Raw genomic sequence first — 20,075 nt, forward strand, 5'->3', positions numbered from 1 at the left:
TTATCATCCATCTCATCTTCCTCATGCTCTTCCTTATCATCCATCACATCTTCCTCATGCTCATCCTTCTCATCCATCTCATCTTCATCATGCTCTTCCTCCCCATCTATCTCATTTTCCTCATAATCTTTCTCCTCATCCATCTGATCTTCCTCATGCTCTTCCTCCTAATCCATCTCATCTTCCTCATACTCTTCCTTCTCATCCATCTCATCTTCCTCATGCTCTTCCTCCTCATCCATCTCATCTTCCTCATGCTCTTCCTCCTCATCCATCTCATCTTCCTCATGCTCTTCCTCCTCATCCATCTCATCTTCCTCATACTCTTCCTACTCATGCATCTTATTTTCCTCATACTCTTCCTCATCATCCATCTCATCTTCCTCATGCTCTCCCTCATCATCCATCACAACTTCCTTATGCTCTTCCTCCTCATCCATCTCATCTTCCTCATACTCTTCCTCCTCATCCATCTCATCTTCCTCATGCTCTTCCTCCTCATCCATCTCATCTTCCTCATGCTCTTCCTCCTCATCCATCTCATCTTCCTCATGCTCTTCCTCCTCATCCATCTCATCTTCCTCATGCTCTTCCTCCTCATCCATCTCATCTTCCTCATACTCTTCCTCCTCATCCATCACATCTTCCTCATACTCTTCCTTCTTATCCATCTCATCTTCCTCATGCTCTTCCTCCTCATCCATCTCATCTTCCTCATACTCTTCCTCCTCATCCATCACACCTTCCTCATACTCTTCCTATTCATTGTTTATATAAACACACAACACCTGTACACTTTGAGCTGGTTTATATTATAACATCTGCAATAAATGATGGAGAAGTGAAGCGCATGTCTGATCTGTGTGATGAGAAACATCTCCTCTTGTCTTGCGATGAAGGTCATGTGGTTTAAAGTGAGATTGAGAGTAAATAATGACTATATGACTTCTTCCTCTCAGCATGACGTGATAATGTCATATTCTTCAATTACAGACAGTGAAGAAAGCTGCTGATAGGTGCAAGAAAGAAAACATCCCTTTCCCTAAAGTTGATATACCATCTAATGAGATCGCAAAGGACTTTTATGTGTTTGAAGGCCATGGAGAAGCACCGACCGTGATCCACATCCCTCTCTTCAACATAGTCAACTGCGGAGGCAAGTTTTCATCTTTTTGGTTGTTTTAAAGTCCTGAATGAAACTGTGTTGTGATTTCAGTGTGGTTTTGTTTCTGCAGTTAATATTGAGGAGTGGAGAAGAGAATATCGCATATTACATCTTCCCTACAGTCCTAAAAGGATTGATTCTCTTCTGAATATTGCTGGCAAAAACATCACAAACAACAAAGAGAAACTGCTGGATGAGATTATAAAGTGCATTGGGGTGAAATCAGCTAAGCATTAGAATGATTACATTTAATACTTTGAATATACTCTAAATACTATACAAAAACGTAATAATGAAAAGCGCAGAGTGAACAAACTGCAGTTCTGTTATCATTGTCTGATGCATTTGATTGTCATGATATAATCTGTCATGATCATCAACTGTTTTTAAACAAAGCTTTTATCTTCCAATACCAATTATAGGCCGATATATCGGTGCATCCCTAATTAAAAAGTTACACTTCAGGGGCCGTATTCACAAAGAATTTTAAGGCTAAAAGTAGCTCCTAACTGGCGAATTTAGGAGCAACTCCTAAAAATAATGGGCGTGTCAGTCCTAACTTTAGGACTCCTAATTTTTTTCACTAAAAGTAATTCACGAAGCATTTTAGCCCTAAAAGTAGCACCTAAGTCTGGGACAGCTTAAAAGAAGTCGAGAGGACTCCTAACTCACTAAGACCTATTCACAAAGGATCGTAAAATGGCTTAGGTGCTGATTAACACATACATGGACAGTTTCACCAACTCAGAAGCATTGCCTACACTTAAAAGAACACTTTAATGTAAGCATATTTTTATGACATTTGTTTCATAATTCATTACATTCATGACAAACAGGACGTTTTTAGAATTACATGAAACAATAATGATATTATATATTTAATATTGTACGCCAACCTGTTGCCATGCTTGCCCGTTTAAAGGCTGCAGCCCTTGACTGCGATTGTAATGCATACCATGCACCGCCTCTCGCAGTCGTCCAGGTTCCGCGACACAAGCGGGAATGCATTGATCTGCAAACAAATCCTCTCCCATCAGTGATGCGCGGGTTGATCCGAAATGAGCGGGTGCCTGCGATTACGAGTCATCCAAAAAAAAATTTTTTATGATATGCCGGTCGGGTCGTTTGAAATAAAAATGCCAGTTAACTATTTTAAATAATTACTACTTTTAAAAAAATGCGGGCTTCCTCAATATGGGCAAAACATTTCCTTGCTTTAAGTAGTCTATTTAGGCTAATAGGATGTAAATTAATCAAGCAAGTAAGTTTTAATGCAATATCGTTTTTTATTATTAGGCAATTGTCGGTTTTCATTTGGGTATTAGGCTACCTTGATATAATTTAATTTCATTCACAACTTTTCTTTTATATGCATTTCGATGGCATTACTATTATTATTTTGTGTAGGACACAGACATATTTCTATGTTGTAATTAATTTGGTGCATCTGTGTTATGTTCCGCATGACAGCCCGGTCATCTAACAACCAATCACCATGGTCATTGCGAGTCAGCTCGTGCATGAGAATTGACGTCATCCGTAGCAACGAAGACTCACTCTTAGATTAGGAGTAATCATTTTTCCTTACTAAAAGTAGGTCTGAAAGGCGTTGTGAATAACTTTTAAGAGAAAACTCCTAGCTAAAATCTTTTAGTGTGATTTAGGAGTACTCTTAGTGGTAAGATAAAATTCTTTGTGAATACGGCCCCAGGTCTGTTTGATATGTTAAAAATTATTTTGCTTCTGCTGAAATCAATGAATAAATTGTTTTATAAAATAGCAATCAAAAAAGTTATTTTATTAAATTACTTTAATAAGTTAATGTGGACTCCACCAAAAACAAATTTGGAATAAATGAAGAGTTTGGTTCCAAAACGAGATAACTAATAAACATGTTTATTATTATGTTATCATGTTTTTATCGTGTTTTATTGTGCTGCTTAGCTGTATTTCTTTATTTATGAAGGCTTAAATCAAAACAAACTAACTGCAGTTTGATGATATTAATTGGAATGCACAAAGATTTTAGAAAAATTTAAAAAGCAAAGTTATCTGTTTTTTATTTGGCATGAATGCATAAAACTTTGTGCTTTACTGAAGAAAGGAGGTCATACATCTGGGATTACATGAGAATGAGAACCAATGAGATTTGAAGTTATTGTAGTTTCGCTAAATAAACTCTTGTATTGTTTGACAAGAGTCATTTGGATTAGTTTTGGATTAGTTAGTGTGTGTGCTTTTGGGAGTTTCAACATTTTGACAAACTAGCTATAGGCTATGTATGTCATTATTATATCATTTTGACTATATAAAGCGTGACAATTTAAGTTTCTGATCGTGTTTTAACAATTTACTAAAATTAAGATTTTAATTCAAGTAAAATAACAAAATAATGCTTCTTTTTTTACACGTAAATAAGATAAAATACCAAAGAAAAATGCATGAGACTTGAGTGTTTTTAAATAAAAAAATTTGAAGGCGGTTTCCTGGACAGTGATTAGACTAAACATAAAGAGCTGCCCAAACCGCAAACAACTTGCAGTGACCACATCAGTGCCCTTTGTTTTGCCTCAAAATGCACAAAAGTAATGTTTTGATTTCAAGCATGTTCCTTAAAACTAGTTATATTTCCTAACTAAACTAAGGCCTAGTCCTGGCTTAAGCTAATCCCTGTCTGGGAAACCACCCCTTTAAATTTATATTATCTGAAGATTGTGTTGAAAATGTGTTGCTTTGCTTCTATTGAAATCAAATAAAATATTTTTTTCAAACTAAAACTGTTTCATTTGCTTATTATAAAACGTTTAGACAGGTGTGAAGAATATTAATATTGAATTAATATTAATTCATGTATATTCAGTCATTGAAGCCCTAAGGCAGGCAATGGCAGCCTCCAAATCATCTGCCGCTTTTGACACGATCAATCACCGCATCCTCCTGTCGAACCTCATGGCTATGGGTGTCTCTGATACAGCACTTCTATGGTTCAAGTCATACCTCTCAGGTAGGTCATTTCGGGTATCCTGGAGAGGTGACATCTGGGTGTCTCTGACACAGCACTTCTATGGTTCAAGTCATACCTCTCAGGTAGGTAATTTCGGGTATTCTGGAGAGGTGACATCTCCGAACCACAACGTCTCGATACTGAGGTGCCTCAAGGCTCTGTGCTTGGGCCGCTGCTCTTTTCGATATACATGACATCCCTGGGTTCTGTCATTCGAAAACATGGCTTTTCCTATACCACTGCTATGCGGACGACACTCAACTCCACTTGTCGTTCCACCCTGATGATCCCACGGTTTCTGCCCGCATCACTACATGCCTGAGAGCAAGTGTGGTCTTCAATGAGCCAAAGAGGGTGCACGTCACTCCTCTCTTTGTTAAGTTACACTGGCTTCCTATAGCAGCTCGCATCAAATTTAAGGTTCTGCTCCTGGCCTTTAAAACCACCACTGGGTCAGCACCCCCTTATCTTCACTCGTGTATACAGCCTTATGTACCCTCTCGATCCGTACGCTCTGCCACTGAGCGATGGCTTGCCATCTCAAAAAGGGGAAAAACACTAGCGCGTACCTTCTCAGGAGCTGTTCCACAACTGTGGAATGATCTGCTGGTCATGACACAATCTGCTGACACTGTAGCAGTATTTAAGACTCGGCTAAAAACCCATCTCTTCTGCCAATACCTTACTTCTTAATAAAGGACTTACTATCTCTTTTTTTTCCCCATTCTCTTTATCTGTACATTTCTAAAAAAAAATTACTAACCAACCCTCGTATACTGTGTTGGACTTGATGAGACTATTTGAAATCCAATTACTTATGATCTACTTGCATTGCAGCCTGCAGTGGTTTTTCTACTCTCTTTTTTGCCACATCACAATTTTCTAGAAATCATTTACCTTTGGCCAAGAACTATTTGAAAATCTGGAATCAGAGGGTGCAAGAGAATTATTGAGAAAACCACCTTTAAAATTATGTTGCAAAGGACTTCATTTGGACATTATCCTAATAAAAAATAAATTTCTGATATATTTACTACAAGAAATTTACAAAATATCTTCATGAAACTTCACTTAATTTCCTAAGGAGGGCTATTGCTGCAAATGTACAACTCATGGTCCAGGGTCACACATCTTGTCTCCTTTTTACTACACTGAGGTGACAATTTTAAAACGACACTAAAATATTAAATTTATAATCAAAATTTGCATTAGGAAAGTTGAGATGAAATTCGGCAAATCAATGTAATTAAGTGAAGTTTACAGCTTACAGCTTACAAGTAAAATTGCTCTACACCATTACTAAGGGCAGAAAGTCCTTAAATAAAATAATATTACAATCATGTAAAATTTGATAGATTATTTTAGTTTTGTAACAAAAGAATTTTTTTTATACTGATGGGGTCATGACTTTGGCATTAAGGTGCTGGAAAATAATTTAACCATCACTGATTCAGTGGCTTTCTAAGCAAATTTTATCATGCAATTAATTTAAAGACAATGACAGCACAATTTTTGTACGTAGAATATAGAAACAGCAAACTGTAAATGACTGTTTCAGATGTTTTATTGACTTTAACTTGCAGACCAAGCATCCATTCGCAAGTTTAATCAAACAGGCCGAAGCCCATGTCTTCATCCGACTCTTCAGACTCCTCCTTTGCCGCCTCCACTTTGGCAGCAGGAGCAGCGGATTTCTCCTCTGCAGCCGCGGCCACAGGAGCTGCCACAGCGAAAGCGGTGGGGTCAGCCAGGAACGCCTTCACCTGAAGGAGAGAGAGAACATAACACATCAGACTGGATGTTACAGCTCTCACGTTGTAGCGAATGATATAGGAATATGTGTTAGGACTGTCTGAAACCAAGCGTCCCTGCCTGCCGGGGTGTGCAGACAGACAGGGATAGTAGGAAACAAGTCAATTTGCGCAGGGGGAACGACAGAACAACACAGAGCAGCCGTTCTGTAACTTATCCTGCAGAAAAATCTGTACCGTACCCAAGAAAAGGCCACAAAAACAAAAGGGTTTCACCTTTTCAGCCAGAGGGAAGGAGTAGTCGGTTTCCACGGCAACAGCCAGGACCCTCTTGTATCCATTGATGATGGTGTGAGGGATGGAGGCGAGTGTGGGGTAGCCGATCTGCAGACAGACGCTGGCGATGTTTCTCACACCCTGAAGAGTAAAGATAAACTTAAGTTAATACTCAGGATTACAGATTATGAATGACATCAATGAAAGTCACATTCAGATAGGTCCAAAAAATAATTTAAAATGAAGCGGCACAATGTTTGAGACCAAGCGTCCCTGTGAGCTGTGGATAGCAAACCCACAGGGATAGTAGGAAACAAATTGATTTTTGCAGGGGGAACGACAAACCAGCACGGCATCAGCTGATCTGTAACTTATCCTGCACTTTAAATGTATAATTGTTTTTTATTAAAGATCCTTCAGCAAGAATATATTCTGAAATATGTCAGAGCTCAATTCAAAGCATTTATTCAAATGCATCAGTAGTTTAAGACTCTCACACCCTCCAGGAACCTCTTGTGCAGGGCATCTTCAGTGATGTCAAGCACCTCTGGGCTGTACACACTGCCATTATCATACACCTGCTGGATGATCAGCCCGTATGAGAAGGGCGAGATGTTCAGCATGTTGAGCAGCGTGGCTTCACTGGCGCCCACCTTATCTCCATTTTTGATCAGCTGGACATCACTCTATAAGATGGGTAAAACATGCATTACTTTCACATTTACTTCTGAATTTGACAAACAGAAATTCACAGCAAAACATTCGATCAAACCAAAGCTGGATACCTCCATCACTACTCAGGATTTCAATGGTTCCTCTGGAGATCTTGGTGGTGATACCCAGAGCCTGGAAGAAGGAGGTCTTCTCAGGACCAAGCCCGGTGTTTTGAGCTGGCACAGTCACTTCACAAGGAGCGATGGCACCAGCACGGGCAGCAGCTGGCACCTGAGAAATAAAAGATGGTTTGTGATTTAACACCATGCTGGCTTCCACATAAGTGTTAATCTGAAAAAAGATAAACAGTTTAACTCACTTTGTTTGCCAGCAGCAGATCCCTGACCTCAGTCAGATCTTCCTTTGTGAAAACAAACCCAACATTTCCACGGATGTGGGGGAGAAGCCTGAGGAAACATGGGAAAATGTCAGATTTCACCTAAAAATTATACTTTCTGCAAAACACCACAAAAACATCCTTGAAACTTTATATAAATTAGGAGACATGCTGTTCAGATATTTGCAAATTTATTATGTAAATATTTTAATATAAAACTACAATTAAATGCAAATTCTCATCTTTTAAGGGTCTTGTCTAATGTATTATGGCATTTGTCATTTATGATACTAATTGACAATGTCTGACAGTCTGAAAGAAAACCAGCTTTATTTACTTTGAGCTTGAAATAATCACAATTCATTTAATATATCATATATAGCATAAGCAACTGACTTCCTGCTTAAACTGTTTCATTTTAACAGGAAGTGCTAAAACTACAATTTGTCTGAGACCAAGCGTCCCTGTGAGCTGTGGGTAGCAAACAAACAGGGATAGTAGGAAACAAATCGATTTGTGCAGGGGGAACGACAAACCAGCACGGCATCAGCTGATCTGTAACTTATCCTGCATGTCTCTGGTATTAACCAGCTTTACATCTAAAGTGTTTTAAAGCTAACATTAACATCTCCAATCAGAAATAGGGATGCCTTTTTTATAGCTGGCACTACAAATTAGTATTTATAGATGTTTAAGGATTGATACGCACCTCTCCAAAGCTGGGTTGTTTTCCAGATGGCCACGGATGGCCTTACGCATCATGGTGTTTTTGCCCATCAGCACGACGGCCTTGCCCCTCAAAGACAGACGGATCGTCTGCATCTGCTTGGAGCCGACATTGTCTGCGCCCACGATGAAGCATTTGGGAAAGTCATCCAGAAGTTGCTAAACACACACATAAAAATACAAAATTAAAAAAACATGACCTGATTGAGGTCATAACTTTATAAAAAGTGTTATGATGTCTGAGACAAAGCGTCCCTGCAGGTCTATGGTGTTGACAGGCAGGGATAGTATGAAACAGGTTAATTTTAGCAGGGGGAACGACTAACCAGCACTAACACAGCTGATCTGTAACTTATCCTGCTCTTATTCACATCACAATACACAGAAGGGAAGAAAACTTACGATGATTTTCAAAAAGTAGTTGGACTTCCACGTGGCCCTGTCTTCCCTGGGCATCTTGACAGTGCTTCCAAGGATCGGTTAACAGCCGGTTTAAAGACAAGGTTGATAAATCTGAAAACATAAAGAAACTTGTGTAAAGACTTACGTTGTGCTACCTTGCAGTTACTGTTTCATACAAGTGTATTTGATGTAAGCGTTTCCTTTTCATTATTATACAAAATGACCCACACGTTCGTTCCTGCAAAGCTAGTTACTACATCTGTATGATATTAAGTCAATACTAATGACATCAAATTAATAGAGAAACATTGTAGGACCGTCGTACAACGTTTACGACCCCAATTGTCTTACGACGATCGAGAAACATTACGTAGGAAACAGCAGAGTTAACAAAATCTCTCATTTCTCAACACATGGCGCGGTGCTAACTGCTAATGCTAGCATGCTTAAGGGTAAAAATGTGATTCATACGTCAACTTTTAGCTGCATTTTTGGCCTATGTTTATCAACTAACAATTTTATGTACGCTTACTATATAATTACACCATTATGTACATCGTCTTTTGAAAAAAATACCCATGACAGGACTGAGCTAAAACAGGCCTTACCTCACGGTAGGGACGCGTGAAAGAAAGAGACCGACACAGGAAGCTGCAAATTGTTTTACCAGAAAAAAACATCCAATCAGAAAAAGCTTGAGGCGTGTCTGTGCGCTGATTGGTCCATTTTCATGTCACTGTGAAGTTGACGGATTCAAAAAGTATTTTACGTGAAATAATTTTATCTTTTTATATATCTGAAATTTTCTAAATATACACAAAAAATGTATAGGAAAAAAATATTGTATTAAAATAAAAATAAAGCATTTATTAACCGAACAATTTAGCAGATATTATCCGTTATTTATAATATAAACTATAATATTACAATACTCCTGGCAGAAATTGTTTTCTTTTTAATATATCCTTGTGAGTAATGAGTTGTATATGTTTTCTCGATTTTTGTACATATTTTGTGTGAATAAAAAAAGCGTTTCGAAAAGTCGTATGCGGTGACGTCATTGCCGCGCGACACCAGTCTCTGAGCCACGTGGGGAGGTGATGTAAACAACTGCAGTGCGAGTCTTCTCCGCCGCCAGTCTCTTATTTACGAAATCAGCCCTTAGAAGTGAGCGAGACGAGTACACACTGCCGCGGCTTTCTTGCAGATCATGCCCCACGACCCCGACCCTCCTCCGGCCAAGAGATTCAAGCCGGGGTCTCCCTTCTTTCGCCTCGATAAGAAGCCCGGCATGCTTCTGCCACGAGCGGGTTACGCACCGGCCAGCGTGGACGCGCAGAGGAGACAGCTGCCCATATACCAGGCGAAAACACAACTGATCAATAAACTCAGACAACTGAACAATGCTGTACTCATCGGTATGAAACATGCAAAGAAATTTAGTTTCATGTCTCGGTTGATAGCTTTCAAAATGTCGATGTATACTGTATGTCAAATTTACCATTTACTAACTTTAGTTATTGTTATTGTTTATTAGGGTGATTTTGTTTTCTTGTAACAATATGTCATAATGCTCTTAGTTGTTGTAGTGTTACACTGTGTTTACTTCAGCAGTAATGCAGCGTTTGGGTTTTGTTGAAACCATTCTTAACTATGAGAAATAGAGATGCTTGATTTATCAAATACTACTAACAAGTGACCACAATGTTATCTTGTTACAGGTGAGACGGGCTCAGGTAAAACTACACAGATACCTCAGTATCTTTATGAAGCTGGCATCGGGCGACAGGGCATCATTGCAATAACACAACCCCGCCGGGTGGCTGCTATTTCTTTGGCTGGCCGAGTGGCAGAAGAAAAGAAAGTTCAGCTGGGAAAACTGGTGTGTACTCACTTATCACATAAACACTCAAACGATTTGATTAAAATAGATATTTTTGAAAATAGATTCATTGCAGTACTTTATTGGTTAATTTGTTGTTATCTTTTATTTAACTCTATTATTACTCAGGTGGGCTACACAGTCCGCTTTGAAGACGTCACGTCATCCGAGACCAAGCTGAAGTTTATGACAGATGGCATGTTGTTAAGAGAAGCTATAGGTGATCCGTTATTACTGCGGTATACCGTGGTGATCCTGGACGAAGCTCATGAGCGGACCGTACACACTGATGTGCTGTTCGGTGTTGCGAAATCTGCCCAGCGCAAACGTACAGAACAAAACAAAGTACCTCTAAAGGTTTGACTCTGATTATTTTCAAAGTATAATGCAATGCTGATTGATATTATTAATTTGCCGTCTTGCAAGCACCGCTGGACAACTTTCTTTAACTTTGTAATTGTGTTCACACCAGGAGTGAATGAAGCAAATAAATTGTGCTATTTGTGCATAGTTGGAAGCTTGAACATTCTAAGTTAACTCACATCATTTTCTCCTTAAATTTTTGTCATTTGCTCGTGGAACTTTTCTCATTCGCTTGTGAAATTTGCATAATTTGTGCATGAAATTCAGACGTGAATATGCTCAATTTGCCTGCATAGCTTGCTTGTAGTCTCTATGTGTATATATATATAGCTCAAATTGAGTAAAGAGTGTTTTTTACATCTTAACAGATTGTTCGACCTCTTCACTCACTTTCGTCCAAGCAAGATCCTTTTTATTCCTGCTTCTATAAAAGTACGAAGATGTGTCGTACAGCAACAATGATTTTGTCCTCCATTGTTGTTCTGTATTTGTGCTTCAGCTTGCTACGTCCTTATAATCACGGCACTACTAGAGCTAGCTCCTGATTGGTTAACATGGCATGAATATTTAGATTTATATTCAAAGAATGTTTAAAATATTTAAAGTTTAGATTTTTCATCTCAAACGCACAAAACTCTCAATTTGCGCGAATCTCACCGCAGGATGTCTAGCATCCTTGCATTGACTTAACATGTAAATCACTCGCGCTTAAAATGGCACTCCACTTTTTATGAAAATATACCCATTTTCCAGCTCCCTTAGAGTTAAACATTTGATTCCTACCGTTTTAGAATCCATTCGGCTGATAGCTTTTTTAGCATAGCTTAGCATAATCCATTGAATCTGATTAGACCATTAGCATTGCGGTAAAAAAAAGAAAAAGAGTTTTGATATTTTTCCTATTTAACTCGACTCTGTAGTTATATCATGTACTAAGACAGACGGAAAATTTGCAAAGAGTTGCAAATTTATTAAGACCGGTGGTTAGGATATGGTTAGGACTATACTCTCATTCTGGCATAATAATAAAGGACTTTGCCGCTGTTACGTGGCTGCAGGAGGCGCAATGATATCACGCAGTGATAGGGCTGCTTCGTAATATCACTACGCCTGCTGCAGCCATGTTACAGGAGCAAAATCCTTGAATATTACGCCAGAATGAGAGTATAGTTCCTAGACATAGCGGTCTAAAAAAATCGCAACTTTTAATTTTCCGCCGGTCTTACAGATGTAACTACAGAAGAGTCAAGTTTTAAATGGGACTAAATGGCTGTTATTTATCTTTAGATTTTAGTGATGTCAGCCACCATGGATGTGGATTTGTTCTCTCAGTACTTCAATAAATCACCAGTTCTGTATCTGGAGGGCAGACAGCATCCCATTCAGATCTATTACACCAAGCAGCCTCAGTCTGACTATCTGCAGGCAGCACTGGTGTCTGTTTTTCAAATTCATCAGGTCAGTATGAGAGATGAGAGATGTTTATTACCGTTCACATGCATTCCCTAAACAATCTAAAGTTTGTGTTTCATTAAAGGAAGCTCCTCCATCTCACGACATCCTGGTGTTTCTGACGGGGCAGGAGGAGATTGAAGCGTTGGCACGCACCTGTCGAGACATCTCCAAACACCTGCCCGATACCTGCGGACCCATGACGGTCATCCCTCTCTACGCCTCACTCCCTCCGACTCAACAGCTCAGGGTCTTTCATCCTGCGCCTAAGGTCAGGACGGATGTGTCTAGCTCGTATCATCTGTTTGAATTGACATAAAAATAATTCAAGTTCTTTTTGCGCATTGTAGGGTTCAAGGAAAGTTATTCTGTCAACAAATATAGCCGAGACCTCAATCACCATCTCTGGTATTAAATATGTCATCGACACAGGGATGGTAAAAGCCAAACGCTACAATCCAGGTAAAACTCTTAGAAAGGATAAACACTTGCTGTATAAAGGCATCATGGGAAACTGATCTTTGTTCGTTTATATCAATCAGACAGTGGTCTGGAGGTGTTGGCCGTGCAGCGGGTCTCCAAAGCTCAGGCGTGGCAGCGTGCGGGTCGCGCTGGGAGAGAAGACGCTGGTTTCTGTTACCGCCTTTATACCGAAGAAGAGTTTGACAACTTTGCCAGCATGACTGTTCCTGAAATACAGAGGTGCAGAACTTACTGTAATGTAAATGTATGAGCCTGTTGAGTTTAAATGTCACAGCTGTAAAGAGGCATTAAAGGGGTAGTTCACCGAAAAATGAAATTTTTTTCATGTGCTCACCCTTAAGTTGTTCCAAACCAGGCGGATCTGGGACACCATTCACTTCCATTGCATTATTTTTTCCTATGGAAGTCGATGGTGCCCCAGATCTGCTTGGTTACAAACGTTCTACTTTATATAATTAGACTTTATTCTCGCCATGAATATAGCCATAGACGTTGGCATGGTATTTAAAAGAACGGAACAACCTCAGGGTGAGTTTTCTTTTTTTTTGTTGTGAACTATCCCTTTAAAATGAAGTTCAAGCAGCTTTAGTGGCTCTTCACAAAATCCTGTGTTTTATCTGTACTATTTTTATTTTTAGTCTGTATAAACAGTCTGACTTTTGAATAGTTTAACCTTTAAATCCCTGTAACCTCATAGATGTGGAGGTAAAGTCTTAACATGTATAAAGAGTGTGAGTTTGTTGATGATATTTCTGTCTTGTCTATATAACTTTAGGTGTAATTTGGCCAGTGTAATTCTGCAGCTGTTGGCTTTAGGAGTTCCTGATGTTTTGAACTTTGACTTTATGTCTAAACCATCACCTGGTAAGACTAACGACTAACTAATCTAATTCATCAAGTACTACCTCACCAATATGGTTTAGTGGTGCTGTGTTTTAAAACAGTACATGTCATGCATACCAACTTCATCCATGACTGTATCTAGGATAAACACAGTCTCTTATGCCTTATTGCTTAAATAATACAGAGAGTTGTATGTTTGTGGTTGGACAGAGTCGATGCAAAAGGCAGTGGAGCAGCTCGACATACTGGGGGCCGTTAACAGAAAAGATGAGCAGGTGTTATTAACCCCACTGGGAAAAAAAATGGCTTCATTCCCCCTAGAGCCTCGCTTCTCAAAAGTAAGATTTCGGTTTATAAAACTGAACATGTTTTGCTTTTAAACGGACAATGTGTAGTTTAAAAAAGTATTTTATTAGTTAAAATCAATGTCTTTATTTATAAATATGTCCTCATTGGTGTTAAATGACCTCTGCCAATGATCTGAGTTTTCTTTGTAAGCTTAGAATTTCTTCTCTTTACTTACATTGAACGGGTAAGTCCAAAGAGGCTTCCATCTCATTCCGCCAAATTAAAAAACTGTAATAGCAGAGGGACAAAAAGCACTAGCCTAGCGTAATGCATTTCCACAACACGTTTTCGTTCAGAACACGTGAACCAGCTGAAATGTACAAGGAAATGAGTACATAACGGCTACCTTATTGCAACATGCATTTGAAAAAGCAAGGTGCTAGACTAGAGAGCATTATTTGTTTGAATGCAAAATACAATTTCACCACTAGATGGGGGAAATCCAACTTATTATTACCTGGACTGGCAGATGACAAAAAGAAAACAATGCAAACTAGAAAATTGCTTGCAAAATGTATTATATTTACATATAGGGGCAGTTTCCCAGACATGATTTGGACTATGCCATGGATATATCAGGACTAGTTTTTACAAACATACATTACACACAATTATTACATGTGTGCATCTTTAGACAAAACAAGGTCAGTTATATATTTTAAGATATGTGAGCACAAGTTGTTTTCGGGTGATTCTCACGAAAACTTGGTTTTAAAAATGTCAAGCATGAAAATTTTATTCATTTTTTATTTTAAATTAAATTTACTTTTTTCCCACCAGACATTGAAAAACAAAATCTGGAGTAAATGGGAACATTAATTTAAAAACTTTTACTTATCATTTAACACTTTTTGTAACATAATTTAAAAAATTTGTCCTAAAAAATCTCATTACCACAACAGTTAGAAAACATCAACACTGACATATTTTCAAAATGACATGACAAACCTGAAAGAACATAATTTGGAGATTCTGCACATGCATTTAATATCAAAGTATTATGCTTCTATTAATTAAATGAACATTTAATAAGCATCTGTTGCGGTAATGATAATCAAAATGTGGTGTAAGCATTCTGACAAGACAATATTTCAAATTAACTGTAAAAAAATGATCTTACCTGGTAGCCATCTTGAAGTAACTGGTCCATGTGCTTGGTCACTCAAAATCAAACTTTATTAAAATTCTGTATGTGTGCTTAAACTGTTCTCAAAAAGTGTTGCGGAGGATGAGAACATCAGGCATGGACACATCATTTTCCTAATTTTTCTTCATTATTATTATACATGAATATTCAGTAAATATTTTTTCTGTCATCTAAAGTAGTCTAGCAAAACATCCATTTATTTCTTTTCTTAATATTTTTGTGTTAATTTGATTAAATTACAACATAACGCATGTTCAAACACAGCCGGACACATTGCGGTAATGAGAATTTCAGCAGAAAATGAGATAAAATTTACAATTATAAATTCTTATGTTGAAATCACACATTGTGCAAGTTAGAACACAGTATTGTGTTAATTCTGATGCTTTTTAATGTTACTATATTACACATTTTAAAGCTAAAATCATTAGTGCTGTGGTGTTTCAATGGTTTCGTGAGAATCACCCTTTCAGTTAAGACTGCCCAAACATGCATTTTAGTCTGGGACTATGCTTAAATCCTCTCCAGAAAACCACCCCATAGTCATGTTTTTTAAGCATGCATGTTGCTATTGATAAAATTAAAATGTATATGAGCCAACATATAATCTAATGTGTTTTAAATTCTTAGTGAAGCAATAATAAAAGTTTGGTTTGTTCTCCGTGTTTATTTGTAGACTCTCCTGATCTCTCCTGACTTCAGCTGTACTGAAGAGATTTTGACCATCATTTCTTTGCTCTCTGTGGACTCTGTCCTTTACAATCCTCCCGCTCGAAGAGACGACGTCCTCGCCGTACGCAAGAAATTCATTTCCAGTGAGGGCGACCACATAACCCTTCTAAATATCTACAGGGCTTTCAAGAAAGTCAGTGGCAACAAGGTACGAATCTTATGGCCTGTTTATTGTAGTTTTTAGTTCACTAAAAAATTAATATTTTGTCATTTATACACTCTCAAGTAGTTCCAAACCAAACAGATCTGGGGCACCATTCACCCCCATAGTATTTATTTTCCTATGGAAGTCAATGGTGCCCCAGATCGGCCTAGTTACAAACATTCTTTAAAATATCTTCCTTTGTATTAGGCAGAACAAAGAAATTCATGCAGGTTTGGAACAACTTGATGGTTAGTAAATGATGACAAAATGAAACATTTTTCGATAAACTATGGCTTTAAAGGTGCAGTGTGTAATTTTTTAAAAAGGATCTCTTGACAGAAATGCAAAATAATATACAAAACTATATTTTTAGGGGTGTTTAAAGACCTTTATTTAATTAACCGTTGTTTTTATTAACTTAGAATGAGATGTTTTTATCTACATACACCCTTAAATGGAGGTCCCCATTTTGTTCCACCATGTTTCTATAGAAGCCCTTAATGGACAAACTTTTTTACTAAGTTGTCTCCGATTACATTTTTACGGTGGTGGCTATCGTAGCTTCTCTATGCGTTTCAAAGCGATGGGTGAGCAGTGGACTGAGCCGTTGGTTGCAATTCGCAACCTCACCACTAGATGCTGCTAAAAATTACACGCTGCACCTTTAAAATGAAGTTCAAGACTTGGATGTTCAAAAGCAGTCAAAATCTGTTTACAACATCTTGTGTTTCATCTGCACTATTTTTAAACAATTTAACCTTTACATTCCTATAACCTCATAGATGTGAAGGACTAAATCATTTGCATATCTTGAACTGTATGTTACACTGTGTCTATTTCCATACTTTGCAACAGGAATGGTGTCGAGAGAACTTTGTCAACAGCAGGAATATGGGGCTTGTGTCTGAAGTTCGTGCCCAGCTTCGAGATATCTGCATCAAGGTATGCGAGCCAAGCACAGTAAACAAATCAAATGCAAGCGTAACCAAAGTTGCATGATTACATTATATCTTTTTTCTTCAGATGAACATGAAGCTGGAATCGTCTCAGTCAGAACTGGCGAATGTCCGCCGCTGTCTGGCTCACGGTTTGTTCACGAACGCCGCACAGCTGCAGCCGGACGGCAGTTACGTTGCTCTCGACACGCATCAGTCCGTGGCGATTCATCCCTCATCCGTCTTGTTTCATGCCAAACCGGCATACGTGGTTTTTAATGAGCTCTTGCACACGTCTCGGTGCTACATGAGGGATCTGTGTTTGGTGGATTCCGATTGGCTACAGGAGGCCGCGCCAGAGTATTTCCGCCGTAAGCTTCGCGCTACCAAGAGTTAACCCTTTAAAGGCGCTGGGAAACTTTAGACTGGAGGACACATAATAATACGTCACATTTATTACTCCTGAATATTTATAACGGACTGCATGAACTTATTCGAGCCATAGGCGACAGATTTTTCACAATATGTATTTTGTTAATACAACAATGGAGTGGATGTTCTTTGGACTTTGCTTTTGGGGTTTGAGGGATTGCACTATTTTGTGCAAATATGCAACATGTTTGGCGGTTTTGCTAAAGAGTTTAACTAGTTTGAGAGCTTTATTAGCTAAAACTTTTCTATAAGCGAGTCCTTTCTATTTGCTATCAATTTAAAGATGTCATGAATGTTTCTGCAGTACTTTTACAAACTGATGAAGATGAAAGTTAGCTTTACTGTGTCTAGAATGCTTGCTTGTTTCTCACAACCAGTTTATTACAGGGATCATAAGTATAAAAATCATCCCGGTTCAGCAAACTTGTAGAAAGGATTTCCAGTTTGTTCCAGCTGAATCAGCATTAATTTGATCGGGTGAAGACTGAAACTAATGTTTCTGAATGAAACTGCAGTCAGTATAACAAGGTTTTATATTTTACCTTCTGTGTAAAAGATAAAACCATTACATTAGTAAGCACATTTTAAAGACCATTCCATGATTATTAATCTGCATTCAAACTAAGAATGTGAAGATTTCAGATGTTGGTGCAACTTTAGTTAAAGGGATAGTTCAGCCAAAAATGAAACTTCTGTTATCAGTGAGTTTGGATTCATCAATCTAATTGATTTTATTTTGATTGAAACAAAAAAGTGTCCATGTAAACGTAGCTATTTACTCACCCTCATGTTGTTTTAAACCTGTTTATATTTCTCTGCAGAACACAAAAAAATATATATTTTGTAACCAAACCATTTCTGAGCACCATTGACTTTCATAGTATTATTTTTTCCTATGGAAGTCAATGGTGCCCCAGATCTGCTTCATTAGAAATATCTTCTTTTGTGATTAGCAAAGCAAAGAAATTTATACAGATCTCTAACAACTTGCGGGTGAGAAAATAATGACAGAATTTCAATTTTGTGTGAAATTTTCCTTTAAATAAATGTTGGGCTTTCACTAGCTGCAGATGTACAGCTGTAGCATTTGCTGTTTACTCTTTAGTTTCTAGGTGGATATTGTATACGTTCTGCTCCTAACTTGGAAGCATAAGTACTGTAACACTGACTGCAAAATGTAGTTTATTTCAACCTTTTACCAACCTATTACCATTAGATTCCTAAAAAAAAGCAACTGTTAGACATGTTAGAGAAATACAATGTTAGCCATTAGACTATAAACACAGCATGTGGAAACAAAGTTAAAGCTGTAATCTATTGTAAAACACATTATAAGCCCTGTTTTAAATTTCTATGCCAAGTCCAGTTATATGCACATTAACGTGTTTTTCATGTAATTTTACAGTGGATATGTAAATTTGCAGTATATTTCTGTATTTATAACTGTATTTCAAAAACCGGTGGAAAATCTGTAAAATTAAAACAGTGCAGGTGACTTGGCATTTTGATCTAGATTTGATTGATTTATTATCCATAATAATAAAATGCATGCCACTTTGTATTACAAGTAGCAAAAAAGCATATAATATGCACACATGTATTATAGGTAATACTGCTTTGTTTGCTTCACAAATCATATCCAACACATCATGTATTTTTAGATGTGCATGAAATCAGAAGAATCTGCTCACTCAGGTTTTTATGATACGCAGAGCGTACCGGTGCAGATGTTTAATATTAGTACTTATATTTTCCATTACAGCATGAGCAAGAAAGCTTTTTTGTTTGTAAAAGTAACAAATGTATGAATATTACAGAATATCACAGATTTTTTTATTTAAAGGAGTATCTGCTTGATCTCATTGTTATTAAATCCTTTGTTATTAATTTGTGAATATTAAAAAAGCCAAAGGAATGTCTTCCTCCTGATTTGTTCATAAAATGTAACCAACCAGATGTGCCCACTATAAATGACACAATTAAATACTTCAGATGCCGTCTTTAAATAAGTAAAGTGCAATAAACCTTCTTGACATTTTCAAATGTGTGTCCCGGTCTACATCTGAGCCCTTACATGTTTGGGTTTCTAGTATGTAATTTAGGACAAGTAGTCTATAAATTATTTTATGTGCAACAGTTTAAGATTTATGAAGGTCACAGAACTATAGTGTAGAAACAGATGTTACAAACTGTAAAAAGATGCAAACTGATATCTTACAAACTGTTGATCTAAACCTCTATGAATATATAAAAGAAAGAAATTCATACAGGTTTAAAACAACATGAGGATGAGAAAATTATGACAGAATTTTTCTTTTTGGTTAAACTATCCCTTTAAAAGGGTCATAGTGTAAAAATCTGACTTTTTTGGTAAACCATTCTCTGCAAGCATGTTAAAAATTAGGTAACTTGTGACATAGGTAACAAGTCTTATTACAATAATACTGCCCTTTAATCTGCACTATCCAACCACTGACACTGCCATTTAGTGCAGAGAGAGAAAATAATAAATGACAGCACAATTAAGTTTCAATTTCAACAAACCACCATTATGGTGATCAGTGTTTGCATTTCATTAAATAATTTTTAACATGTTATAATTATTTAACTGTGGGGTATTTTGAACTAAAACTTAACATACACACTCTGGGGATCCCAAAGACTTATTTTACATCTTTTGAAAAATCTCATAATATGACCCCTTTAAACCTTAGCCACTTTAATAGGCAAATGACGTAATTGCAAGACATGGTACAGAAATGTATGCATTGAATATGCTTACATGTGTATGTGGATACTCATAATAATGAGGCAACAACAGAGAAGTACACTCTTTATTTACGACTTACCATAATCTTATTCTTTATTATATAAGTTTACAGATTTGTTTTACACATCATTTTCTAAGTTCAACACAGTTTATTTATAAAGTTTAAGA

General features: G+C 37.5%; 3 protein-coding genes and 3 non-coding genes across 6 annotated transcripts in view; 2 read left to right on the forward strand and 4 right to left on the reverse strand.

Moving 5' to 3' along the window:
• Positions 1-1,650, forward strand: part of LOC129439539 (cytosolic phospholipase A2 gamma-like) — a 38,952-nt gene extending 37,302 nt beyond the window's left edge. Inside the window, exons 17-18 of the mRNA XM_073860805.1 lie at positions 994-1,156; positions 1,236-1,650. Of these exons, the coding sequence (XP_073716906.1) occupies positions 994-1,156; positions 1,236-1,402 (330 nt within the window). The 3' untranslated portion in view covers positions 1,403-1,650. The remainder of the gene's footprint in view (positions 1-993; positions 1,157-1,235) is intronic.
• A 4,065-nt stretch (positions 1,651-5,715) lies between these two features.
• Positions 5,716-9,032, reverse strand: rplp0 (ribosomal protein, large, P0). Its single transcript, XM_073861114.1, has 8 exons — positions 8,984-9,032; positions 8,376-8,486; positions 7,957-8,132; positions 7,230-7,317; positions 6,992-7,141; positions 6,688-6,879; positions 6,197-6,328; positions 5,716-5,932 (listed from the first exon to the last, which is right to left on the reverse strand). Exons 2-8 carry the CDS (start codon positions 8,427-8,429, stop codon positions 5,774-5,776), a joined length of 951 nt encoding a protein of 316 aa, XP_073717215.1. The 5' UTR covers positions 8,430-8,486; positions 8,984-9,032; the 3' UTR covers positions 5,716-5,773.
• Positions 6,018-6,145, reverse strand: LOC129441224 (small nucleolar RNA SNORA63). The gene has a single exon (XR_008643401.2). It is a non-coding gene; the product is annotated as a small nucleolar RNA SNORA63 (small nucleolar RNA).
• LOC129441221 (small nucleolar RNA SNORA63) lies at positions 6,450-6,578 on the reverse strand. The gene has a single exon (XR_008643399.2). It is a non-coding gene; the product is annotated as a small nucleolar RNA SNORA63 (small nucleolar RNA).
• LOC129441223 (small nucleolar RNA SNORA63) lies at positions 7,692-7,820 on the reverse strand. The gene has a single exon (XR_008643400.2). It is a non-coding gene; the product is annotated as a small nucleolar RNA SNORA63 (small nucleolar RNA).
• Positions 9,033-9,436: 404 nt separating the features above from the next.
• On the forward strand, positions 9,437-19,180 carry dhx33 (DEAH (Asp-Glu-Ala-His) box polypeptide 33). The gene is made up of 12 exons (XM_055198213.2): positions 9,437-9,793; positions 10,097-10,257; positions 10,387-10,614; positions 11,908-12,078; positions 12,158-12,343; positions 12,423-12,534; positions 12,615-12,774; positions 13,331-13,419; positions 13,609-13,736; positions 15,570-15,773; positions 16,626-16,712; positions 16,794-19,180. The coding sequence occupies exons 1-12, from the start codon at positions 9,586-9,588 to the stop codon at positions 17,100-17,102; spliced, it is 2,043 nt and encodes a 680-aa protein (XP_055054188.2). The 5' UTR covers positions 9,437-9,585; the 3' UTR covers positions 17,103-19,180.
• The last annotated feature ends 895 nt before the right edge of the window (positions 19,181-20,075 follow it).

The sequence above is a fragment of the Misgurnus anguillicaudatus genome, chromosome 22, assembly GCF_027580225.2.
Source record: "Misgurnus anguillicaudatus chromosome 22, ASM2758022v2, whole genome shotgun sequence".
NCBI lineage: Eukaryota > Metazoa > Chordata > Actinopteri > Cypriniformes > Cobitidae > Misgurnus > Misgurnus anguillicaudatus.